The 27,795-nt window shown below is 35.7% G+C and overlaps 1 protein-coding gene and 1 non-coding gene across 5 annotated transcripts in view; one reads left to right on the top strand and one right to left on the bottom strand.

The window, feature by feature from the left end:
- Nucleotides 1–27,795, top strand: part of RSBN1L (round spermatid basic protein 1 like) — a 67,278-nt gene that overhangs the window by 11,785 nt on the left and 27,698 nt on the right. For 2 of the 4 annotated variants that reach the window (XM_053218563.1, XM_027071749.2), the window contains exon 2: nucleotides 20,198–20,308. In XM_053218563.1, coding sequence (XP_053074538.1) covers nucleotides 20,198–20,308 — 111 coding nt within the window. Of the gene's footprint in view, nucleotides 1–3,975; nucleotides 5,627–7,895; nucleotides 8,002–11,279; nucleotides 14,112–20,197; nucleotides 20,309–27,795 lie in introns of those variants that run through there. The other 2 variants (XM_053218564.1, XM_053218565.1) reach the window with 2 other exon arrangements.
- Nucleotides 11,704–11,814, bottom strand: LOC113603093 (U6 spliceosomal RNA). Its single transcript, XR_003424648.1, has one exon. It is a non-coding gene; the product is annotated as a U6 spliceosomal RNA (small nuclear RNA).

Genomic DNA, 27,795 nt, shown 5'->3' with positions numbered 1-27,795 from the left:
TCCCAAGCAGGCTCCTTGTTGTCAGCGCAGAGCCTGACACAGGGCTCCATCTCCCAAATTGTGAGATCATGATCTGAGCTGAAATCAAGAGTCAGACACTTAATTGACTGAGTCAGACACCCCAGAAAAGATTTTGAAAGGGAATGTATGATAGGGCTTCATAAATACAAATATGTAGCAACAAAGGATTTATGTATTTAATTTTATTGTTTCAGATGGAGAAAATAAGCATATCATTGAAAAAATGTGGGTAAGCTTGCAGGAGACCTGGTTGGAAATGATGTATATAAGTTTGAGATACAATCAAGTACCTTATGTTAGAGTTCTTATCACGTGAAGCTCCAATTAGTGGTGAGTCAATGTGTAAGGTTTAAAAATTAAAAATAATTTTTTTTAATGTTTATTTTTGAGAGAGAGACAGACAAAGCATGAGCAGGGGAGGGACAGAGAGAATGAGAGACAAAGAATCCACAGCAGGCTCCAGGCTCTGAGCTGTCAGCACAGAGCTCTGGCGCAGGGCTCAAACCCATGAACTGTGAGATCATGACCAGAGCCAAAGTCGGATGCCCAACCGACTGAACCACCCAGGCTCCCCTAAAGTTTTAAAATGTTTAGGAGATTCTGTTCAGTGAGTGTGTGTATGTTTCAGTATTGTGTATGTGGAGGGGAACATTTTAGAAGTCACTGATAGTAGCAGATAACAACCACTGGTTTTTTTGTGAGGAACAAATAATTTCAGATCCTGTCTTAGTTCTTAGGTAACCAGCTGTTCACAGCCTTTAAAAGGGCTCTAAGAAACATCAAGATTAGACATGGTCTAACAATTTAACAGTTTATCTCACATTTGTCCTCCGTCTTCCGGCCTCCCCCACCATTTTTCTTATCTCTTTCCTTATCTTAGTATTTGGTTTAGTTTGGGGCCCTTTTACAGTACTCTTCTCTCTGACTTTGCTAATCTCCTTGTTGGTTTTCTAATGTCTGTTGTTAGCACTCCCCAAATCTTAGTTTAGTTTGGAGTTTTAGATCCATAGATTCAACTGCCTCCTTGACATAATCCCTATTAGATATTCCGTAGAGCTGTAAAATTAATATGTTCAAAACTCATAGCCTTCCTTACTCAAATCTGTCTTGCTGTGTATGTTCTTTATCTCAATGCCATCATATATCTAGTGGCTCAAGCTTTAAAACTGGATTCTACACTTTACCTTTGTCTAACCTGTAGCCAAGTCTTGTCAGTTCTAATCACTATCTTTCATATCTGTGTCCTTTCACTGTCCTTTCTAGTCTTAGTTCAAATTACCATTATCTCTACCCTAGATCATTATATAACTGCCTCTTTATTGGAATCCCTACTTCAGGTCTGTGATCTTTCAATTCGTCCTTCATGCTACAGCCTTAAGTGATAACTAGAGATCTGAATGCATATGTGATCATGTCACTTTTCTCTTTATGACATGATGTTCAAATCCCAAAATGTCCTCCAACTCTCTGAATGATCATATTCTTGTTTAGCTCTTCAGCTTCTCCTCAGTGCTCCTTGCTGCCTAGGACTTTCTGTACCCATTAATCTACCCTCCCTAGTTCCACATTTCTACTGCACCTAGCTAATGACTACACTCATTTATCAGGACTCCACATGAAAGGAAGGCCTTTGTTATTCTCTAGATTAGGTTAGGTCCCCTTGCTGTCTCTTCCCATGTCACCTTGCACTTCTTCTATCTTCTTCTTCACTTCATTTTAATCAATTAATTGTCTTCTTCACTAGACATAACCTGTGAAAACTGGGGGCTGTGGTTCTCTTCTTTTTAGGTCAGGGTACCTCTGGGTCCTCAATAACTATTTGGGAAATGAATGAGTAATACTACGTGTCAGCCCTTTCTGCCTGCTCAGAAGAGATGTCTGCCTATTATTCAGGAAAGTTTGGGCACGTATTTCCAACTAAGAACAGCAGAAAAGTGATAACGGGATGAGATGTTGACCAGCAACTCACAGACGATGGTTAAATTGTCAAGTGAGTACAAAAGGCAGGTATTAAGGGCACAGGAACTAGAAAGACTCTGTAGATGATACTAAATTGTATTGTGTTTGACTCAGCTTGAGTTACCAGAATTGACATTTTATATACTCTAATGTCAAACAAATGAAGCTAATCAATACATTACACAAAGAGGATATTTTACGGTTTTAATCTGCATGTGTTTACCATATCTGTAATGGCATTATAAATGGAAATCCTTTTCCAGATTGTCAGAAAAGTTGAATCCTACACTGTCTTTTTCATGTTTGGTGTCTTTCATTTAGCATATTCCTTTTTTGAGATTTATCAGTGTTGTTGCAGTAATCAATTCATTCCTTTTATTTTTTTATTTTTTATTTATTTATTTTTTTAGAGAAAGATTGTGAGCAGGGGAGGGACAGAGGGAGAGAATCTTAAGCAGATTCCACACTCAACACGGAGAACATTGGGCTCCATCTGATTCATGACCCCAGGGATCACGATCTGAGCCAAAATCAAATTTGGACACTTCACCGACTAAGCCACCCAGGCACCCCTCATTTCTTTTATTTCTAAGTAGTTCATTGCATAGAGATACCACAGTTTGTTTTTTCATTTCACCATTGATGGACATTTAGATTGTTTCTGGTTTTTGGGTTTTGTTTCTGCTACAATTGTTCACAGACAAATCTTGTAGTAGATGTATTTTTCATTTTCTTGAGCAAATATCTAGAAATGGGATCACTGGGTTGTATGGTTGTATGCTAAGTTTATGTTTAACTTCATAAAAAACTGCCATACTTTTCTAAAGTTGCTGTACTTTTTTCATACCCACCAACTTTTGATGTCAGTTTACTAAATCTTAGTCATCCTAGTGGGTGTAGCAGTATTTCATTGCAGTTTTAATTTGCAGTTCCCTAATGACTACTGATGTTGAACATCGTTTATGTACATATTTTCCATCCTTGTCTCTTGTTTGGTGAAGTATCTGTTCAGATTATCTGTTATTCTTATTTTCAAATTGTGAGTGTTCTTTATTCTGTGTACAAGTTCTTTATCAGATATGTATTTCATGAATGTATTCTCCCATTCTGTGAATTTTCAGTCTCTCAATGTTGTCCTTCACACTTTTTCATAGCAGAAAAATTTAATTTTGATGAAGTCCACTTTATAATTTATTTATTTTTTGTATGGAATGTGCTTTTTGTGTCTTAACTGAGAGGGCTTTGCCTAACCCAGAATCACAAGGGTTTTTCTCCTATGTTTCCTTTTAGATACTTTATAGTTTTAGGTTTTACCTTTAGGACTATAGTGCATTTTGAAAACTTCTGTATTTGAGGTTTGGATCAAAGTGCCCTTATTCTTATTTTTCCTTCTTGCTTAACTTGAGAATTATTTTGTAAAGTCCACTCTCCCAACCCACTAATCACTTAGGGTGTTTCATTAAATTTGTTGATTAAATTAAGGGCAGATTTTAATTACAGAATTTTCTTTATATTCAAAAGTTACATGTATGTTTTGGGGCACCTAGGTGGCTCAGTTGGTTAAGCATCCACCTTCGGCTCAGGTCATGATCTCTTGGTTCATGACTTCGAGCCCTGTGTTGGGCTTTGTGCTGATAGCTCAGCCTGGAGCCTGCTTTGGATTCTATGCCTCCGTCTTTCTCTCTGCCCCTTTCCTACTCATGCTCTGTCGCTCAAAAATAAACGTTTAAAATAAAAAAAGGGGGGCACCTGGGTGGCTCAGTCATTTTGAGCATCTGACTTCGGCTCGGGTCATGATCTCAGGGCTTAGGAGTTCAAGCCCCGTGTCGAGCTCTGTGCTGACAGCTTGGAGCCTGGAGCCTGCTTCAGATCTGTGACTCCTCTCTGTCCCTCCCGGGCTCACACTCTGTCTGTCTCTCAAAAATAAATATTAAAAAAAAAAAAAATTTAAAAAGTTACATGTATGTCTTTACCTACCGTTATATTCTTTTTTTTTTCTTTTAATATTTATCTCTGAGTGAGAGAGATAGAGGTGTGAGTGGGGGAGGGGCAGAGAGCGAGGGAGACCCAGAATCTGAAGCAGGCTCCAGGCTCTGAACTGTCAGCACAGAGTCCAATGCGGGGCCCAAACTCACAAACCATGAGATTATGACCTGAGCCAAAGTCAGATGCTTAATCAACTCCACCACCCAGGTACCCTGACCTACCCTTGTATTCTTATATGTCTCCATAAAGTGTACTGATTTTTAATACAGATTATGAGTTTTCATCTGGCATTTTATTTTATTTTGGGAAGTTTCTTCCAGATTGTTACTGGTATATAAGAAAGCTTTTGGGTTTTCTACATACACTTAGTAGTTGGGTATGTAATTATATAATAGTGAAAGGCTACCAATTCTTCATAATCAGGAACAGTTGAATTACAGTATGATACTTAGTAATACTCAGGAAGTTATGGTACTCTTTGTGGTACTTCAAGCATTGTGTTTGTCTTTGAAATCTGAGATCTCTATTAGCACGGTATAACTATTCAGCTTGACAAATATTTTTAGTGCTTAGGTGCTGTGGTAGGTTTTAATAAAATGACAAAATCAACAATATAAAGCTTCTGCCTTCAAGTACCTTAATCTAGCAGGATACTAGAAAAAGTAATTATTAGTGCAGTAAGTTGAATACCACAAGACAAATGGAAAGTAGAGGTAGTACTGGTGGAAGTGCAGGTAGGCAGGGAGGATGGGATTTTTGAGCGAATCTTTGAAGGATAGTGTGGTAGGATTTCAGTAAAGAGATGAAGGAATTTAGGTGGAGAGCTTTATTTGAAGTGTAACATTCATAGAATTGGATAGGAAAACACCTATACAATGTCATAAAACAAAGAAGGAAATAATTTCTAGATATTTGATTCTCTTTGTAGCTCTGACATTATATATTGCTAAACATCTTTATTTTAGCTCTTCACTCTTATTTTTGAGAGAGAACGTGTGCGTGCATGCACAAGTGGCAGAGGAGGGGGGGGGTGGGGGGAGAAAGAAAGAACAGAAAGAAAAGAAAAGAAAATCTTAAGTAGGCTCCATGCCCAGTATCGAGCCTGACATGGGGCTCTATTTCACGACTGTAGATCATGACCTGAGCCCAAGTCAAGAGTCTGACGCTCAACTGACTGAGCCACCCAGGTGCCCCATAACTTTTTAAAATTTAGAACTTTAATTGGTTGCATGAAAAAACATAAGCATATATAATAAAAGCAATGATTCCCATATATGCTGTTATCATTATCCAAAAAGAACTATATAGTTTACTGTTTGCATTATAGAATATAGTTTTAATTAAATAAAGTAATTGTGTAATGTTGACTTAGAGGTCTAGAATGCCCCTGGTTGTATGTGGGTCACATTTTATATGACAGCTGTAGTATAAAATTCAATGAATACAGTGATTTAATTTATAATCTAGATACCAAATATAATGTCTCATTACTTTATATCTTTCTTTTATAATATATAGAGAGGAGAGGAAGTATTTACTTCTGTTTTAGAAGCAGGTCTTCCTGGTAGATTAGTGAAGAAAACCTGACCTGAAATTTTTAATTATGGTACAAGAAGGAGCCCAGACCACTGTTTCATGTTATGCCTGGTTTGGCTTTCATGTAGGTACATCTATATTAATTTTTTTGTTCTCCTTTTAGGGATTGTATTCTTGTGATTATTACTATACTATTACTATACTATTATTATTTTGTCAGTGTATGCATATTACTAAATGCTTTCCTAGTAATCTATTTATATTTAATGATGATAGCTACTTTTGTCAAGTGCCTGCAATATAAACTGGGGATAGTTGGAAATAATGCATATGTTGCCTTTAATCCTCATAAAAAGTCTAAAAAGGTAAGTGCTGTGATCTTTAACAATTGAGAATACTGAGGCACAACGTAATTAGTAAGTAATTTGTGTCAGTGAGTGGCAGAACTGGAAATTAAATATGGCTAATTACAAAGCCTGAGTTATTTCCAACATATTACAGTACATTTAGAGTTTCTTAATACACAGCTGTCTTAAACTATATCATTTTCAACATTCTCTTCCTTGTTTTTTTGGTCTCAATATGTTAGCCAAAGCAGCCTGCCTTTCCCTGAATAGTAAGAGATAAGTATTGTACAATCTGAACTTCCTCATAATATGTTCAGGCAGAAACATTTTTTGCATTACTGTACAAAATATAGGACATTGTTGCTGTATGAGTCATTATACTAAGTTTTTTCCCCTTCATAAGAAAATAGAAGCACAGAATTGGGGAACACTAGAAGAGAAAGGGTCATCAGAGCTCAGTGAGCAGAAGCCCCTGATTTGCAAGTTACAAGCAGCAGAAGCTTGCAGCCCTCTCACAGGTTAGCAGTTCCCAAGTCCTTCGGTTCTTACTTACTGGAACTGCACAAGTCTTTCACATCTCAGGGTGCATAACATGTAGCAGTTTTTACAATTAATTAGGTCCATGAAGACCTTTCACTCTTGTAGCATTTTCCCCTCACTATGGATGAGCAGACAACTCCAGAGGAGGCATCAGGTATTTTAAATACCATCTGCCTCATGCCTGTCACATCTCAGCCATCCTTTAATTGGAAAGGAAGGTTTTCTTCTTTGCCTTCCAAGTTTCTGAAACCCATTTCTGTTATTCCTTCCCCTATAATGTTACTATATCCTTATGAAGATGTAGTGCGGAAGAGGTAGAAGTGGTGCTGCTTCCATGTACAGGTTTAAGTTAGGAACTATCTACAATTAGCTAAATTCAGTGAAACATTTGTGGCCAAAGAATTATTATATGTTTTTGGTTTTCTTTCCTATAGTGTAGTAATAGGAGCTTTTAACTCCTATTGGACCTGTTTGGGAGTTTTCCTAGTTCTGCCACTTAGTCTCTGTGCTTGAGAACATCTTATCTGCTCTGAGCCCTGACTTTTATTCTCTATAAAATGAGGAGAATAAGTGAAATCTTTAATTTTTTCTTATGAAAAAAACTAATTTTGTGGAAGACTTTCTGGTAACTGTCCCGCTTCAACACTGTCTTATTGATTTTTGTCAGAGCTCTATTTTTTTATTACTTATTTTTAGAGTCATATAAAATACTGATAAAAGCATTTACTTTCTTAAATTTTATCACAGTTTCTCTAATTTGTCCTCTGCTTCTTTCTTAAATGATTCAACAAACACTTACTGCCTGCCATATGTTTGGTATTGTGTAGGGGAATGCAGAGAGAAAAGTTGTTTGTATTTCTTTCCTTCAAGATTTATAATTTAATTGGAAAGATTATTAGCTGCAATGTAAGAGACACTTTGTATTGTTACTCATCTTGTTTCTGTTTCTGTGTGTTGCTTTTTTTGGGGGGGGGTCTTCTCTGATTGCTTCAGATGATTATTGGTAATAATTTGCTCCTACTTATATTAACCCTTTTTCTTTTGCCCTCTGGAGTCCTCATTCATTTTTAGCATGAATTATGTGCAAAATACTATTCTGGGTTCTATAGAAGACAACAAAGATACATTAGATATAATAACCAAGAAAGAGTGTATAATCCAACAGAGCAGATAAAAAAGGTACACAAACAGAATTCAAATCATAAGAGAGGGAGAAGAAGGCAGTGGTCATTTCAAGTTGAAGGGATCAAAGAGTCCTTAATGAAAAGCTGAATTTCAGGTAGATTCTTGCAGAATGTGTAGGATTTTGGTCAACAAGAATTGGGATGGGCAAAGGCATCCTAACTAACTGGTATTAACAAAAATATTGGAGTAAGTTGTAGTAATGAATCAGTCTGGAATCTTGTGTAGATATACATGTGGTTGAAGAGTAGAAGAAATTAAAATGTGTCTTGAATATGTAGATTCTTGAATGGCATACTGTGGGAATTTTCTCTTTTTATGTAGGGTGGTTTTGTTCATTTGTTTAAAGTAGAAGAGAGTGACATGATCAACTATATTTTCAAGGAATATTTTTTGGTCACTGCTGAGTGGATTGGTGGAGAGAGAAACTGTAAGTAGGAAGATCACTTGTTTCAAAAGATAAGTAATCAGTTATGGTAATGGTTATGGAAAGGGAAAGGAAGATAGACATATTTCAATGGAAAAATAGACTGAACTGAGAAAGTGATTTAATGTTAGGGAAAGTTATTATATATAATATATATTATTATATATAATATGTTATTGTATATAATATAACGTTAAGGAAGTATTATAAAGGTTTTTGAGAATTTTTTGAATTTGGATGTTGGAGGATGTTGTGCCATTAACATAAACAAGGAATTAAAAGGAGAGCTTGAACTTTATTTATATGAGAAAGATGGTAATTTTAATGTTAAGTATTTCTTTTTTTTTTTTTTTTTAAGATTTAAAAACATTTTTAAGTAATCTCTTTACCCAGTGTAAGGCTCAATCTAACTCACAACCTTGAGATTAAGAGTCACATGCTCTGCTAACTGAACCAGCCAGGCATCCCCAGTTGTTAAATACTTCTTTTTTTTCTTTTAATAGTTTTATTTTATTTTATTTTTATTTTGAGAGAGTGAGCGCCAGCAGGGAAGAGGGGCAGAGGGAGAGAATCTCAAGCAGGCCCCATGCTTAGCATGGAGCCCAGTGTGGGGCTTGATCACATGACCCTGGGATCATGACTTGAGCTGAAATCAAGAGTCTAGTGCTCAACCTGCTGAGCCACCCAGGCACCCCCAAGGTGTTAAATATTTCTTACGGAAATAAGTGGTAGAGCTTGGCCAAGAGGCTGAGTTGAGATATTAGTCTGAGGATTCATTTACCTAACGGTTATAGTTTGAATCATAGGAATGCATTTTCTTCAATGGAAAAAGAAGAGAGAAAGAAGCATGCCCAAGGTAGATCCTAATGAGAATGTGCAAGTTTTGATGATAGGATCGTGAGTTACTGAGTAGACAGGATAGTGCAGTACCACTGAGACTTAGGGAGGAGTTTTGAAGAAGGGGTTAGTAATGTCTTTTGCAGTAAGGACCAAGAAAAAAGGGCTGAGAAGGCATTGCTCCCTTTTTTACTATATCCTTTATCTTTTTCTTTCCATTTTTGTAATGTTACCTTCCCTTCTACTTCCCCACTTAAATTCTGTATTATTTCTCTTTTTCTTCTATTTATTGCTTATTTTCAGATCTATTTCTAGCTGTACTTACTCCTGTCTGGGGAAGGTGTTTAAGGAGATCAGTGTTGTTGTTCAGACTAACTGATTTCATAGACTGTATTATTACAGTGTGAATCATGGCACATACCCAAAGCAGGAAAAACTCATAGCGTGAAGCCTATTTGAGGTTTGTGGTACAAGAATGTATTGTAACTGAAGTCTTCAGTAGAAAATTCTACCAACACTCCTTAAGAACAGGTAGTGTGGAGGGGCTCCTGGGTGGCTTAGTCGGTTAAGCGGCCGACTTCGGCTCAGGTCAGGATCTCACAGTCCGTGAGTTCGAGCCCCACGTCGGGCTCTGTGCTGACAGCTCAGAGCCTGGAGCCTGCTTCAGATTCTGTGTCTCCCTCTCTCTCTCTGACCCTCCCTCGTTCATGCTTTGTCTCTCTTTGTCTCAAAAATAAATAAAGATTAAAAAAAAAAAGAACATGTAGTGTGGATTTTTATGAGACTTTATTTTTTTATTTTATTAATTTTTATTTACTTATTTGTTTATTTATTTATTTATTTTTAGAGAGAGAAAGTGCAAGTGAGGGAGGGGCAGACACACACACACACACACACACACACACACACACACACACACACAGAATCTGAAGCAGGCTTCAGGCTCTGAGCTGTTAGCACAGAGCCTGACGCAGGGCTCGAACTCAGGGACCACAAGATCATTAAACTGAGCTGAAGTCGGATGCTTACCTGAACCACCCAATGCCCCTATTTTATTTACTTTTTTAATGTTTGTTTATTTTTGAGAGAGAGCAGCATGAGCGGGAAGGGGACAGAGAGGGAGACACAGAACTTGGAGTGGGCTCTAGGCTACACGCTATTAGCATAGAGCATGACACTGGGCTCAAACTCCCAAACCATGAGATCATGACCGAAGCCGAAGTCGGGTGCTTAACCGACTAAGCCACACAGGTGCCCCTGTTTTTTACTTTTAATTATTATTTGTTAATGTAAGCTCTATGCCCATGGGAGGAGTTGAACTCAAGACCCTGAGATCAAGAGTTTACTGAGTAAGCCAGCCAGGCACCCCTCTGACAACGTCTTTTAAAAAAAAAAAATCTAATGAATCTACATGAAGATCCTTCTTTATACAGAATTCTGTGGTTTAATGAGTCATTTATGGGATTTCTCTCTTTTCCTTAAAAGCTATTAAATCTAACAAGTAGTACATGCATATATACATATTGAGAATAGATGTATAATTGCATCATATTTTCTCCTTTTGTTCCTTTTGTTAACTATAACATAACCTTGAGATAATGTATATAAAGTGAAGTAGAAATACACTTGAACAATTTTAATGAAGTAAGGAATTTGGAAAAAGTAACATTATTTTCATGTGTGTTTGTGTGTTAGGTTACATAGTCACTCTTTTATTTTGAAATGTTTTTTTTTTTTCTTATTTCTTTCCTTCTGATACACCTTGAGTGATTCTCAATCTTTTAAAAAGTTTTTTTTTTTTAATGTTAATTTATTTTTGAGAAAGAAAGAGACACAGAATGCGAGCAGGGGAGGGACAAAGAGAGAGGGAGACACAATGCAAAGCAGGCTCCATCCAGGCTCTGAGCTGTCAGCACAGAGCTCAACACAGGGCTCAAACCCATAAGCCATGAGATCAGGACCTGAGTCAAAAAGTTGGATGCTTAACTGACTGAGCCACCCAGGTGCTCAACTGTAAATCCAGTTAAAAAAAAAATTGTCTAAACATGAAATTATCAATTCTTCTTTCAGGAAAGAGATGTATGCTAACAACTTAATTACATAAGTATAAATATGAATCCCTTTCTGTTGTAGAAATTTCAGATAATTTAGAATTATCTAAAATAAGAATCAAGAGTTCCTTTTGGAGCACCTGGGTGGCTTAGTTGATTAAGCGTCTGACTCTTGATCTCAGCTCGGGTCATGATCTCACGGTTTGTGAGTTCAAGCCCCGCATCAGGCTCTGCACGGTGCAGAGCCTACTTCAGATTCTGTCTCTTCTTCTTTCTGCCATCCCCCGCTTGTGCATGCGTGCATGCATTCCCTCTCTCTCTCTCTCTCTCTCTCTCTCTCTCTCAAAATAAATAAATAAATAAATAAATAAATTTTTAAAGTTCTTTTGTTCCTTCCATAGGAGCAAACCTGTTAGGTATTTTGTGTTCTTCCTTCCAGATTTTTTTCAGTGCATTTACATATGTACATGTGTACATATACATGCACAGAAAAGAATATGTAGCCTATTTTCAAAAGCCTAAATATTATACCACTTTTGTGCAACTTGCTCTTGTTATTTAACAGTGTCTTGGAACTCTGTCCATTACCTAGAGTGAAATTTATCTACACATGCACACAAACTGCATGTGTCTGTGTTATGTATGCATGTGTAGTTGACACACAATGTCACATTAGCCTCATGCACAAACCTGTGTGTGTCTGTGTATTTGACTATGGTTGACATACAGTGGCACTTTGGCCTCAGGTGTACAAAATAGCGATTTGACAGTTTATACATATGCTGTGATCACCACAAGTGCAGCCACTGTCTGTCCCATAAATATGGAATGCTTCATGAATTTGCATGTCATTCTTGCTTGGGGGCCATGCTAATCTTCTCTGTATCATTCCAATTTTAGTATATGTGCTGCTGAGGCAAGCAAGCACTATATTTCTTTCTTACAGTTAAGTTTTTCCTTTATAAATTTAGATAAATATAAGTTTTATTAAGCTTTCAATTTTGGAATAGCTTTACATTTATAGAAAAATTTTCTCTTGAAATTTTCTCACTTTCTCTTGTTCTTGAAATTTTATATTTGTATGATACATTTGTCACAATTAATGAATGAATATTGATATATTATCATTAACCAAAGTACATACTTTATTCAGGTTTGCTTAGTTTTTACCCAGTGTCCTTTTTTTAAAAAAGTTTATTGGGGCACCTGGGTGGCTCATTTGGTTAAGCGTCTAACTCTTGATTTTGGCTCAGGTCATGATCTCACATTTCGTGGATCCGAGCCCTGCATTGACAGCTCAGAGCCTGGAGCCTGGTTCAGATTCTGTGTCTCCTCCTCTCTCTGCCCCTCCCCCACTGGCGCTGTCTCTGTCTCTCAAAAATAAATAAATGTTAAAGAAAAAATTTTTTAAGTTAATTTTTGAGAGAGGGAGGGAGAGTGAGTGGGTGAGGGGCAGAGGGAGAGAGAGAATCCCAAGCAGGCTCTGTACTGTCAGCATAGAGCTGGCATAGGGCCAGATCTCATGAATTGTGAGATCATGACCTGAGCCAAAATCAGAAGTCATATGCTAAACTGACTGAGCCACCCAGATGCCCCCCATAATGTCTTTTTTTCTGTTCAGGGATCCTACCCAGGATACCATGTTACATTTAGTCATTATGTCTATTTAGGCTCTTCTTGGCTACAGCAATTGCTTAGATTTTTCTTGCTTTTGATTATCTTGATAGTTTCAGGAGTACTGGTCAGGCATTTTATAAAATGTCCCTCAATTGGGATCTGTCTGATGTTTTTCTCACAACTGGAATGGGGAGATGGGTTTTTGAAAGGAAGGCCATGACTTTGTAAATTTTAAAAATAAAATTTAATCTAAAAAATCAAATCGGGATGCTTCGGTGGCTCAGTTGGTTAAGTATTCAACTCTTGATTTCTGCTGAGGTCATGATTTCACAGTTTATGGGATCGAGCCCCACATTGGGCTCTGTGCGGGTGTGGAGGCTGCTTAAGATTCTCTCTCTCTCTCCCTCTCTCTCTCTCTCTCTCTCTCTCTCTGCCCATCCCCTGCTCTTGCTGTCTGTTTTTCAAAAAATAAAAATTTTAAAAATTAAATACTGAAAGGTTTATAATGAGAAATGGCCCTAACTCTTTGCATTCCCTACCCCTACCCCCAGTTGTTAACTCTTTTAGTTCTCATTGTTTAATTCCAAATTTCTGAATAAAATGCTCATGGTGCCTTTTATTTTTTTGACTGATCGGTTTTAGACACACTATATTTCATTCTTGTTAAGGGTAATAAGAATTTAGCACTTTTATAACCTAGCTTCTTTCCTAACCAGTAATTTCATAAAACTTAAAGTGCAATAATAGTGCCTATTATGACTTTGCAAATACTGTTCAATGCAAATCAGAGATCCTTTTCTGTATGGCCTTCTGGATTTTCGTAATAGTTAAAAATGGCCTTTCTTTTCATACATATTGGTCCCTGACTTACAGTGACTTGGAATTTTTTGACTAGATGATAGTGCAAAAGTGATATAATTCAGTAAAAACTATATTTTTGAATTTTGATCTTTTCCCAGGGCTAGCAATATGTGGTAGGGTACTCTCTGGTGATGCTGGGTGTGGCAGTGAGGTGAACTCCCCATCAACCATGGAGTCATGAGGGTTAACAACCCATATGCTTACAACCATTCTGTCTCCATACAGCCATTGTGTTTTTCACTTTCAGTGAAATATTCAATAAATTACTTGATATATCCAACACTTTATTATTAAATAGGCTTTGTGTTGGATGATTTTGTCCAACTGTAGGCTAATGTAATGGTTCTGAGCATGTTTGTTAAATTAGGTGTATTAAATGCATTTCTGACTTAATGAAAAAAAATGTTTCTTTGTTTTTTTTTTTTAACATTTATTTATTTTTGCAAGAGTGAGAGAGCAGGAACGGGCAAAGAGAGAGAGGTAGATACAGAATCTGAAGCAGGTTCCAGGTTCTGAGCTGTCAGCACAGAGCCCTCTGTGAGGCTCAAACCCATGAATTGTGAGATCATGATCTGAGGCCAAAGTCGGACACTTAACTGTGAACCATGGTTGGTGAACCACCGACACCCCAGTATTTTTAATTTACAATGAAAGGGTTTATTGGGACGAAATCCCATTATAAGTCCAGGAAGTTCTATTTATATGTATTGGCATCTTCATTTTCTGCTCTATTCTTTGTGTTCTGTGGTAAGAGATAATCTGGCAATTCCCTTTTATTCTTGGAGGTGGTTTCTGCAGTGCTCTATACCTGAACTGGTTATCGTTTAAGCCAACTACACAGTTTTCATACTGATACTTTCTTGTGTGCCTTCCTGTGGTGGGTCTCCTGTTTCCTTGGTCTCATGCCGTTTTCCTTTCCTTCTTTGTTTACTCCTTAATTTACTTAAGCGCATCCTAAGAAAGGGGGTGTGTGTGGTAACAATGTTTGAATTTTTGCTTGTGTGATCATGTCTTCCTTTGTACTTGGTTGATAGTTTGATAGATCCTATAATTCTAGGTTAAACATTACTTTCATTCAGCATTCTGAAGGCACTTGTCGTCCTATTGCTTTCTACCATCTACTATTGTGTTGAGTTCCACAGTGTTATCTGATCTTTTATGTGAGATCTGGTTTTGTTTTGTGTTTTTTTTTTTTATTCCTCAGGAGGCTTTTAGGATCTTCTCTTGAAACTAAAATTTCTTGGTGATGTGCTTGGTATGTATGTGGAGAGGGGGGCTACCACTGTGAATTCCATTCTTTGTTCTCCTCTCTCTCTCTCTCTCTCTCTCTTTTTTTTTTTTTTTTAATTTAAGTAATCTCTGCACCCTGCAGGGGGCTCAAACTCATGACCCTGAGGTCGAGTTCCATGCTCTTCCAACTGAGCCCCTTTGCTCATCCCTTAAAGTTTGGTGACTCATTTTTTCTGAGAAAATTTCTCATTTATTCATTTTGATATTTTCCTTCCCTGTAAAATTCTATTTTTCTTTTCTGAAATTTCAGTTAATTTGATATTGGATCTCCTGAAGAGATCCTTTAGGTAACCTTTTTTTCTGCTGTTTTCCACTATGTCTTGTTGCTCTCTTTTTGGAAGATTATCCCAACTTTACCTTCATGTTTTTAGCTGTTCAGTTTTGCTATTGTATTTTTCTTAAGATTTTATTTTATTTTTTAAGTAATCTCTACACCCAACATGGGACTCAAACTCCCAACCCTGAGATCAAAGAGTCATACGCTCCACTGACTGGACCAGACAGGCACCCCTTTGCTACTGTGTTTTTATTTTATTTTTTATTCAAAAAATTTTTTAATGTTTATTTATTTTTAAGAGACAGAGCACAAGTGGGGGAGGACACTCAACTGCCTGAGCCACCCAGGCACCACAGTTTTATATTGTTTTGTGTTCCTTTGAACACTGGTAAGGTTGAAATTTTTTTATGTCCTTTGCACCTTTTTCTATTTTCTCTTTTTTATTAAATTTTTTTTATTTCTTTTTAAAATTCTTTATTGTTTTATTCATCTGTACACTCAACATGGGGTTCAAACTTACGACCCCAAGATCGAGAGTCACATGCTTTTCCTACTGTTACTTTCTTTTTCTTAGTTTTTTAGATGTTATATTGTAAGAATTCTTCATGTAAAAAGAGATCTACATAAAAGAGAAATTACCCCATTGTCTTTCAGGGAAAATTATTAGCCTTTATTGAGACTTAGAAAAATTGTGGAACCCTAATGTTTTTGGAGGAGCAACTTCATAAATCTCAGGATTTTTTGTCAGAAACAACCAGGGTAGTTAGAAGGGGAAATAAATTTGAGGAACTACTGGATGGCTTTAAGGGCTAACAATTTCCTTCCTTGCTGTGGTATGGCTAGGAAAAGAAGGAAGAATTAATAAAGATCAATGTAGAGCACATAAAAGGAAAGTCACAATGTGCTTCAGAAAATAACAGTAATTTACTATATCACAGGACCTGTTTTGTGTATCAAACAAGCATTTATTGAGGTAGAGTCTTTTCTACTCTCAAGGATAAACTGTATACTGGTGGGGGAGGATTGATTATAAGGAGAAAGGTAAGTTTATAACTAGAAAGAATACAGTGTGAAACTTGTTTTAATAGGGCTAGAGATAGAGAACCTGCATACTGTTGTATACAGTATAGTATTGATGGACCTGGTCTAATTTCTTAGGACAGAGCAGATGAGAATGAGCCTATTGGTGACTGCCAGAAGTTATAGCTGTCACCTCTTGTATGTGGAATGATAAATGACAGCTAAGACAATAAAAATTAAATGATACTCAAATACTGTTTTTTAGTTTTGAACAGGTAAATTTTGTTTTGATTTGTTTTTGAGTTCATCAATATGAGTGTGATAGTGAGAGTTTAAATTTTTGTCATAATGAAAAGACTATATATTTCTTAGATTTTTGAAAGCAGGGAAGTATAATACATTTTTGAAAATTATTAGAATGATTAAAAAACAGTGGCAGTCTTTTGTTATGTAGGAACTGTGAATTTATTCTGAAGATTCCAGATAAATGGATTGTTGGTGTATTAGAAATCTCTCAAAAGGATTCTCTAACAATGCTTTTTATAAGTTCTATTTTCTTTATACTGGACCGATTCACCTAATATTTGTTTATGTGTGTGTGCGTTTTCATTCTATATTATTATAATGACTGTAATACTGGTGGAGACTAGTAAATTTTATAACAAGATGAAAACAATGATTTTATTATTTAAGAACCAGTCTTTGTTTGTTTGTTTTAAGAACTGGTTTTCCATAGTGGTACCAACAGTAAGAATCAACCAATATCAACTGATATCGTTGATTGTAAGATTCTTTAGTACAGCACTATTACTCTTTTTATCTCTTGCACATAAGTGCTCAATAGAAATATATTGGGTGCATTAAATCTGAAATATACTGGTAATTCAATAAATTGAATATATGTTTGAAAATCCCATTTATATTATTTGAAATTATTTTAATAAATTTTATTTTTTATATCTTAACTTTTACATATGGTATATGTCTTTAGCAAATGTTTATTTTTCAACTTTGTAATTTACAGCTTGTTCTAGTTTGATAATGCTTAGTCATTTATTCCTTCTCTTTTCCTCCATTCTTATATTCCTTTTGCTTCTGGGTTCAAATTCTTATCATGGGTCTGTTTGTATCACTTTTCTTCAGTCCTTTACCACCCTTTTTATTTTTTATTTATTTTTTAATGTTTGTTCATTTTTGAGAGAGGGAGAGAGACAGCACAAGTGGGAGAGGGGCAGAGAGAATCCTAAGCAGGCTTCACACTGGCAGTCAGTGCAGAGCAGGGAGTGGGGCTCAAACCTACCAACCTTGAGATCATGAGCTGAGCTGAAACCCAAGAGTCAGACACTCAACCCACTGAGCCACCCAGGTGCCACCAAAAATAATAGCTTTTAATAATTTGAACTATTATTTTTCAGTCTTTTGAACGTGTGTACATTATAATTTTTTAAAAATTGGGATGTATAGGGGTAGCAGTTCTATATGGAAAATCTGTATATACTTGCTGTTCAGTTTTGCTGAGAACCTAAAACTGCTCTTAAAGTCTATACTGTGTATAAATAAATATATTTATAAGTATATAAAAAGTTTACTAAGAAATTGGGTCATAACCATATTATAATTTTATTTTCTGAGAAGCTAGTTTAAATTTATTCTGAAAAATATTTATATTTTGTGACTGTGGTAAGTTTATATTATATCATAGTCTTTGTATACATATATGCCATTAAAATTCTGTAGTTATTTCCATCTGTGTGGTTAGCAGTTAGGATCTTGGTTACTCGTAGGGGTACTGGAAGGGAAGACGGGGATCCTTGAGGTGCTGTTCATTTTTGTGAAAATTGAGCTGTATACTTACATGTTTTTCTCTGTGTGTATATTATACTTTAATAAACTTTAAAAGTTCAATAGTTATTGAAATAACACTTTTAGGTTAATAAACTAACAGGGATGATTGGGAAAATAAATGCAGAGACAGATTATTTTCTTCAGTTGTGATTTTTAAATGAGGCATAAATAGTTCATTAAAAATGTATGTTTACTTAGGAAATATTAATTTATATATGTGTCTAAGCTCCAGCTAGTTGGAGTAAACACTTAATAGCTGGATGACAGCCTATGACAGGATCTCAAGGACTTTAAGCATCAAAAAGTAAACTAATCTGAAGTGTGAGAACAGCTTAATGTATTTCTAGAATTTAAGTTATATGTGAACAGATGAGGACCTTACTTACTTGTATTTCCCTAACCCTTTTCTTATACTCAGCAATGCATATTTGTTAAGTCAGTCCCTGTTTTCGTTTGCTCTACCATCACCTGTCCTCTCCTCTGTTTTGAGTATTATCATTTTTGCAAAAGCACTTTGTCAAGTTTGATCGGTAGAATATGCTGTTTGAATTTTTTTTTATTAATGAATGTAAGTTTTAAATTGTTAAGTGCATTAATTTATTTTTCTAAGAATTTTCTGTTTAAGTCGTCTAGACCTGAGCTGTTCAGTGTGGTAGTCACTAGTGTCACTCATGTGGCTGTTGAATACTTTGAATTGAGATATGCCATTAAGTATAAAATATACACTGGATTTCGAAGTCTTGACTGTGGAAAAAAAAAATAATGTAAAATGTCTCAGTAATTTGTTAATATTGGTTTCATTTTGAAATGACCATGTTTTAGATTCATTAGCTAAATAAAACGTATTATTAAAATTAGTTTCACCTGTTAGTTTTTGTTTCTAATGTGACTACTAGAAAACTCAAATTTACATATCAGGTAAGCATTATATTTCTACTGGGCAATACTGATATAGATGGTAATCTAATCATAAGGTGGTTATGGCCTCAGAATAATATTTATAGAAAGGACAGTAAGGGGGGATTTTAAGAAATTCTGCAGTCTGGGGGCGCCTGGGTGGCTCAGTCGGTTAAGCGGCTGACTTCAGCTCAGGTCATGATCTTGTAGTCTGTGAGTTCGAGCCCCGTGTCGGGCTCTGTGCTGACAGCTCAGAGCCTGGAGCCTGTTTCAGAGTCTGTGTCTCCCTCTCACTGACCGTCCCCTGTTCATGCTCTGTCTCTGTCTCAAAAATAAATAAACGTTAAAAAAAAAATTAAAAAAAAAATTCTGTAGTCTGTGTATATATACTATATAATCTCTGTTACATTAGAAGATATTTTATAGATTTTATGTGCTTCAATCATGACTTTGTAATCAATGGGAAGCATTTTGAGAACAGAGACTACATCACTATTTTAAAATTCTCTAGATCTTCTCTTTTGCTGGGGGCATTGGAGCTTGATTGAACAAGAATAGGGCAATAAATCTTACAAACTCAAATTTAAATTTTTAGAATGCAGATCAATGATTCCTAGAGTTCTTACACCTTTTATTTAAAAAAAATTTTTTTTTAATGTTTATTTTTGAGAGAGAGGGAGATAGAGTGGGGGAGGGACTGAGAGAGAGGGAGACACAGAATCTGAAGCAGGCTCCAGCTCTGAGCTCTCAGCCCAAAGCTCAACGCGGGTCTCCAACCCACAAACCGCAAGATCGAGACCTGAGCTGAAGTTGGACGCTCAACAACCGAGCCACCCAGGCGCCCCTATACCTTTTATCTTAATATCCTAATATCACCAGCTAGCCAGATCAGTCATATCCTTTTTAAAAGATGCAAGCAAAGGTAGGGGAACTCCATTTAGTCTTATATAAACCAGGCTCTGGGTAGTCATTTTATAAATTGATTTATTTAATCCTTACAGTAACCTGTGAGAAAGATAATAACCGCCATTTTATAGTTTAAGAAACTGTGATTGTTTTTTCATTTTTAAGGTATTAATTCAGATATAGCCAACCTCAAAGCTAGCACTTTTTCCATTGTAGTTTACTATCTCAATTAGGCAGTTATTTTAAGTGATTTGAAGGCAGTCTAATATTGTGGTTGACATGAATTAAATGAAGAATAATCTTTAGAATGAAGATTTTTCTTTAGAATCTCTACAAATCTTTATAATGATAAATTTTGACAATATATGATGTGTATATTATGTGTTCCGTGTTAATTTATGACAGGAAATTCGGAAATCTATTTCCCCCAAACCTGAGAGGAAGAACAAAAGCCATGATTGTTTTTCATTCTGATTTTTCATGGTATATTGTAACTCTAGAAATTGGACTATGGTTCATGGGGAAAAAATATAAAATGATTTTATTTATTTATTTATTTTAAAATGATTTTAAATATTTCCTTTGTTTTGTCTTTCAGATAAAATCAAAGACAAAATTAAAGAGAGAGATAAAGAGAGAGAGAAAAAGAAGCATAAAGTAATGAATGAGATCAAGAAAGAAAATGGAGAAATAAAGATTTTGCTGAAAAGTAAGTTTATATTTAGTGATGTAAGTTGTACTATATTATATTGCTCATTGTACTTTCAGACTTAGTGATTTAATGTTTGTTGCCAAATTTTGCTGAGAGCAAACTTTAATGGTTAGAATATGGAAAGTTATTGTAATAGTAGGGAGTTCTAATCCATAATGTTGTTAGTAGTATATTTCTTCAGTATACTTTATGAAGAAGTAGTAAAGGTTGAGCTTCATCAAACTATTAGTTTCCTTAAATAGGTTATTTAATTCTGTGTTTGCATTACTAGTATTTACCCATGTTTAGATCATCTAAAGAGCTAAAACAATTTTAGTACAAGAGGGATGGGTGGTAGAAGAAGTGATCTTAAAAATATTTGACAGTAATCACCATCTCAAAGTCTGGTATCATACAGGGATCATTTACTCTGAGCTGAATTAGAAGGTATACTCTTACTGTGTGTTGCTTGCATACCTAAAGAATATCCTGTTTTCGTTTCCTGCCTTTTCTCTGTTAATGTTTGTTTTCAGTTGCTGTTTATACATGGGGCTGGGTGGTTGAGTAATAATACTAATCCTATCAATAAATCTAAACCCTTTCAGGAAATATGTGGTAGAAGAGAAGTAAGAACAGTCTTAAATTCAGTCAGATAGCAAGAAGAATCCATGGCAATTTGGTTGCTAGACAGCTAACAAATTCATTTGCTGCCCCTGTTAAGTCGAGAATTTACGGATCAGAATACATTGACTTTGATTAATTTGGTGTTGAACTCATGTGTTAATAAACCATTATATACATTAGGAAAAAAAGCTTATAGCATTGTATGTGTAATGAAGTAACTGGTTAATTTATATTATTTAAGATAAACAATATTAGATTCTGTATTTTCATTTCATTCTTTGTCATGTTTCCAGATGTTCTTGAGCTATTTTCTACTTGTCAGAACTTCATTTTTAATAAAATTCTTTTGACCTTGGAAGAAACAGTTCAGAGCTTAAGTTGATGGTTAGTTAATGTTCATGGTCCTTTTATTCTGTTTCTTTTGACAGCATGTGTTAGCTGTGTTGTCTAATTAGATTGCAAGCCTTTGAGGCGGGACTCAAATCTGACCACTCTAGTGCTAATGATTAATGCTTGAAGTGTTTACTTAACTTTACCCTGCTGGTTTAGTCAAATAGTCATTTTTTACTGGTTTAGTCAGATAGTCATTTTCTTATCCAATGGAATGTACAGTGATGGAAATTCCTGTCACTTGGGTGAATGTTGGATTCCTTACATACCATTCATATGAAATATGTGAATCTAGAGATTATATATGCAAACAAAATTTAAAATAGTCTAAGAAAATGGAGATTTTTCAGTAGTATGCAATACTAACCTTGACTTTGAAGTACATGAAAAATTTAGGAAAAATTTTGAATTGAACTAAACTGAAACCTAGTAATGATAAAGGGGAAGAATGAGATAGTTTTAGAAATGAATCTTAGTGACCTCTGAGATGACCATGGGAAAATGTACTTAATTATAGAATGAAGGTAAATAATAATGTAATTACTGCTTTACAGGGTTGTGAAGATTAAATCAGGTAAAGTATGGTGGAAGCGCCAACCATGGTGTCTGGCCCACAGATAATTCATTAAGTGGATATGAATCTTTTTTGTAAACATGTATGAAAGATTAACTCTTGCAATTGAAAAACAACAACAAAATTATCTCCTCCCTAGGTAAAATATAGATAATTAAGTGAATAAAACATGATTCATTTTGGAAATAGTGCCTGTCCCATTGTAAGCACCAAGTAAGTGTTAGCTTTTGTTATTATCCAGTGGAAACAATTTGCCCTGCTAGTCTATGACCAGGGAGAGGTGATGTCCTGGAGCAACAACAGAATCTGTTGGTGGAGACAGTGTGCTGGTATTTACTACTGTGTGCCCTTTGTGCCCTGTTTTCCTTTCAACCTTTCTTCTCTCTGTATTATTTTTTCCTGATAATGTTACAAAGTATGGCACACACAGGCATTGATTGTTTAATGACAGTGTTTGACATCTAAAATAGATCCTAACTCTTAACCCTGCACCAGTCTCATTTCCTCCAGGTTTTCATCAAAAACTGCATGAGGTTGAGTATGACTAGATTATGTATATAAATACATAATTATATACATGCTAAAAAATTTTTATTAGTGCATAAATCTTATAAATGTTTTTCACTGACAAAATAGGATTATTTGCTTTATGAGAAATAGTTTAAAGGAACAAATAAGCTGATTTAGCTTATCCTTTTATGTTTAACATCTACCACCTATTTTTTCTGAGCATACTTATATGTTTCAGCCATTTTTATGTTGTGAAAAGTTGTAAGAACAGAGGTGTTACGATTATAGTATTTTTGAGAGTGATATTTATCATTATAGCACATAAAAGAAGCTTGCTGGTGAGCAAGGGGAATGAGGGTTAAAAGAAGCCAATATCCAAGATTATTACTAGTATACCAAAGGTTACAGGTAGGTAATTCATGTCAGGAAGACTGAAAATATTGCCATGCAAAACAAGCAAAGTCATTCCCCTAAGACCCAGAGGTTGAAAATAGCTAATTACTACTTTTTTTCTATGTATGATAATGAGTTATATATAAATATTAATTCCCATATTAGATACGAAATCAGATCCAATTTTTCTGGACAGCCCTTATTTTTTCTTTTGTTAACACTAATATACTAACTCTAGTGGTAGAAATTAATGCCAGTAGATTTGTGATTTTTTAAAGTTTTTGTTTAGTTATTAACAATACATGCTGTTTTTGTATCTGTTTCGGTGTGTGTTTATTTCTGTATTTAAGTGAGGGTCTCTTTCCTCTCTGGCAATGTGTGTGTGTGTGTGTGTGTGTGTGTGTGTGTGTGTGTGTGTGTGTGTACCTCTCTCTGATTGAATCTTTCTTTGGCTCTCGTTGCGTGTGTGTGTCTGTGGTGCTCTGTGTATGTGTGTGTGTCTGGGGTCCACTATATTCATGGATCTATGGATCTGTGGAGGGAAGGTCCCTTATCAATCCTATTCTTTTATACTTTTTGAGGGTTCAAATTGACAACCCTTTTTGTTATGGGTACGTATCACGATCCTTTAAAAAAAAGCATAGGTCTGATTTGAAGAATCATAGGATTTAGAGAAATGTTGCTTTAAATACTTTTAGTGTAAGAGAAGAACATTGATAATCAAAATGGTCTAATTTCCTTAAAGTATTTAAAGATTGTCTACCTATATGTCTACTGCATTTCACATGTCTTTCTAACAAAGGAAATGAGTGACAGATTATATAAAACCTTAAAAATCTATCTAGTGAATGTAAAAATACATCTAGTGAATGCTAGTGCCTCAGTTTGTAAAGAATGCATGTTACCTGTGTCCATCAGAGGTCCCCAACACTACCCCCAGGTTTGATGATTTGCTGAGAGGACTCGTAGGACTCAGCATATAGATGTATTCATGGCTATGATTTACCGTAGTGGAGGATACAAAGTAAAATCAGTAGAGAGAAAAGGCACATGGGGTAATTAATGTCTGGAGGAAATCAGGCACAGGCTTCCAAGAGTCCTCTCCAAGTGGAATCACAGAGGATGCGCTTAATTCTTTGAACAAGGAATTGTGACAAACACATGTGAAATGTTGTTTATCAGAAAACTCAAGACTCGATGCTGAAGGTTTCTATTGGGGGTTGGTTACATAGGCATCTTTTGTCCAGCATGTACAATTCCAGGCTCCCAAAAGGAAAAAGGTGTCAACATAAACCATATTGTTTGCACGGAAAGTTTAGATACAGTGAGCCACTCTTACCAAGGAATTGTGGGGACATTCCCAAAGTACCAGTTTCTCAGATACCAGCCCAGGGCCACCCCTGTAAGCAGGCCTTTCTAAGACCAGCAGTCTCAGCCATGTTATGTTAAGTCTCTTCTGCATACTGTGCTCGCTTTAGTGTTTAATTACAGAGTACTTTGTCTTGGGAATTTAATTCCTTGTTGCTCATTATAAGACTCTCTTAACTGATTTCTTATTATTTTGCATTTTTCAGTTTCTGACCATTTAATACTGTTACTACTTTCATTCATCCTTGTGAATAGAAAATAGACTGTTGTGCCTAATTCATTTCAAAGTAACATGTGATTCTAATGGCTGGATATTTTCTATTTTACTTTTTAAACATGTGTTAGGTATAAATGTAATAGGATATGAAGCTTATATTTTCATTGAAATGAAATTCTTTATTTTGGCAGCCCATTTAATTTGTGCAACTTTATATATATTTTCCATTTAGTTACTGTACTTAGGCCTTTTAAACTTTAAGTTCTGTTTTTGGAGCTCGCTTCAGCAGCATATAATACTAAGTTCTGGTTTTTTTTTGTTTTTTTTTTTTTGTTTTTTTTTTAAGTGGGTTCCACACACAATGTGGAGCCCAACTCAGGGCTTGAACTCAGGACCCTGAGATCAAGACGTGAGCTGAGAGCAGGAGTCAAACACTTACTGACTGAAACCACGCAGACTCCCCTTAAGTTATAATTTTTTAATTCACTGCTTTTTTTCCTTGATGCATTTGGATTTTGCTTACATATATATACCTATTTTATCTTTTCATGCTGATTAACTCCCTGTTTAAATTTTTTTCATTATTAATTTTGTTCTTAAAATATTAACTTAAATCTAATGTTTTGATAGTTCATTCCTAGGTAGCAAGTATGAGTTTATTAATATATTCATTTATTTACGTGTAGACATTAGAGAATTAACACTTTGCATTTTATGGCTCTACAAACCTATGTAATCAGTAATGTTGAAAGATTTTTATTTTTGCTTTACATAATTATACCAATTTGGTCTTCATTGTATATTTATAAATTTTTAGAAGTAATGAATTTTTACAAGTTAACATTAAATTTCCCTTTTTTAGAATTGCTATTAAGAGAATTTTTATGTTTGTTGTTTCCAAGATTAGGATTTAGTGGTATTTATATTGTGGAAAACTTTGGCTGAAGGAGGGACAAGGAAAAAACCCACAGACCTCAGTTAGTTTATTGGTGAGAGAAATCTCTTCATTTATGGATTTATTAAATGTTCATCTGTAGCAATGTATTAAATGTCATGAGGAATACAATGCCTGGCTAGGGGGGAAAGTATCACTTAACTCTTTCTTATAATTCATATAAAAGTTACTTGTTTCGCTCATATAGTATGTCGAAGGACGTGATATACAGGTATCCTATGAGTGAAAAAAATAACTATATGAATTTATTTTTTTTTTATTTTTTTTTTAACGTTTATTTACTTTTAAGACAGAGACAGACAGAGCATGAACGGGGGAGGGTCAGAGAGAGAGAGGGAGACACAGAACCGGAAACAGGCTCCAGGCTCCGAGCGGTCAGCACAGAGCCTGACGCGGGGCTCGAACTCACGGACCGCGAGATCCTGACCTGAGCCGAAGTCGGCCGCTCAACCGACTGAGCCACCCAGGCGCCCCTATATGAATTTATTTATTTTAAAGTTTTTATTTATTTTGAGGGAGAGAGAGAACTGAGGAGGGGCAGAGAGAGAGAATCCCAAGCAGGCTCCACGCTGTCCGTGCAGAGCCTGATGTGGGTCTTGAACTCATGAGCCGTAAAGATCATGACCTGAACTGACACCAAGAGTCAGGCAGAGAGAGCCAGGAACCTGAGCCACCCAAGTGCCCCTATATGAATTTAGAATGAAGTGATTCCAACTAGAGAGGGAAAGCAAAATGAAGAAAATGACATGAGTTGTCTTTAAAGAATGGTAAGAAAGAGGTCAGATGTGCTGGGTAGGACAAGGGTATTTTCGGAAGAGGAGATGTCTTTGCAAGTAGTAGAAAGATAACACAGGCTAAGTGTTTTATAAGAAATTGTAAGGAGTACACATTGACTAGAGAATGAAGTACTTGAGAGCATTGTCTGTTTTTTTTGTTTTTGTTTTTTGTTTTTTATTTTGAGACATAGTACATGCTTGCGAGCAAGCCGGGAAGGGGCAGAGAGACAAGGAGAGAGAAAATCCCAAGCAGGCTTCACTCACAGAGCCCAAGACAGGGCTTGATCTTACAAACTGTGAGAGAGATCATGAGCTGAGCTAGAACCAAGAGTCGTACACTTAACCAACTGAGCTGTCCAGTTGTCCTGAGAGCATTGTCTTTGGATTCCATGTTGAGGAGGTTGTATTTTATTTGGTAGGCATTGAGAACCCTTCAAAGCAGTTTACTTAAAGGATAAATATCCAACAATATATAAAATTTATAGAAAGGTTAATATGACTCCAGCATTCAGGATGAAAGACAGTCATGAGGCTTTTAAACTAAAAATTAGCAAGGAAGTAATGTCAAAGCAGCAAAAAATCAAGGATGAACTGGATAATTCTGTTAAAGCTTGGAGAGATCAGGAAGAATGAACTGAGAGAATATCATTGGATTTAGTATTTGAACATTCTGGGAAAGTAAATTTGAGTAGACTGAAGCAGACTTAGAATTTAAGGGATAAGAATAAGGTAATAAATGGGAGGACCTCAGCATAGATGGTTGCTTTGAGAAGTTTGATCAAAAGAAGAGGATAGGGAACTATTTTTGTAAGGGTTTTTGGAGTTGGTGGGAGGGACTTATTTTTGAAAAGTAGGCAGGACATCTCACTCACTGGAGACAGAAAGGAATAAAAGCCATATGTGCATATGGAAAAATTTAGGTAAGGAAACAGATTGGGAAGGTTTAATTTATAACAGGTTGTCTATAAAAGTGAAATAACAGGTAGAAACAGTGAATGCTTTTTCTTCTTAACTCTTAGCATATGGCTTTCTCATACTATCTTAGGAAGCATAGTATGTTTTTTAAGTTTATTTATTTTTGAGAGAAAGAAAAGAGCACAAATGAGGGAGGGGCAGAGAGAGAGGGCTCAGTGTAGAGCCTGCCACGGGGCTCAATCTCAGGACTGTGAGATCATGACCTAAGCATATATAAAGAGTCTGGCACTTAACCTATTGGGCCACCCAGATGCCCCAGCATAATACTTTCTTGTGAAGATGTTTGCTTTCTCCTATTTTTCTTGCTGTACAGAAATAAATATATTGTGATAAAATTACACATTTATATGTACACTTAGTCTATAGCTGTATAGCCTCTGTGCATTACTCTTGTATTTTTTGGAGTTCTAAATTTCTGGACCCAGAATCTACCTGACTTTAGTTACAGAAGCTTATTAATGTATATGGTTATAATCCCTAAATGTTTTACTTTTTTATTCATCTCTTTACTAGTACATGGGTATCATTTATGCTTATAGGACATGTGAAATTATTCTAATTTTGTCATCTCCTTTATGCTGCCTTATTGGGTCTTCATTGGGGACTTTGCAAAATCTAGTGGACCTCTAAAATAGTCCATTTTAGATGCAAGAATAGTAAGGAGGAAATATGGTAAAAAGCTAAGGAATTGCTGTGTTTGTTGCTGCTCATACAATGCAAGTA

This window comes from Acinonyx jubatus, chromosome A2 (assembly GCF_027475565.1).
Source record: "Acinonyx jubatus isolate Ajub_Pintada_27869175 chromosome A2, VMU_Ajub_asm_v1.0, whole genome shotgun sequence".
Taxonomy (NCBI): domain Eukaryota; kingdom Metazoa; phylum Chordata; class Mammalia; order Carnivora; family Felidae; genus Acinonyx; species Acinonyx jubatus.
Note: the sequence above shows the minus strand (reverse complement) of the source record. Positions and strands in the feature narration are given on the sequence as shown.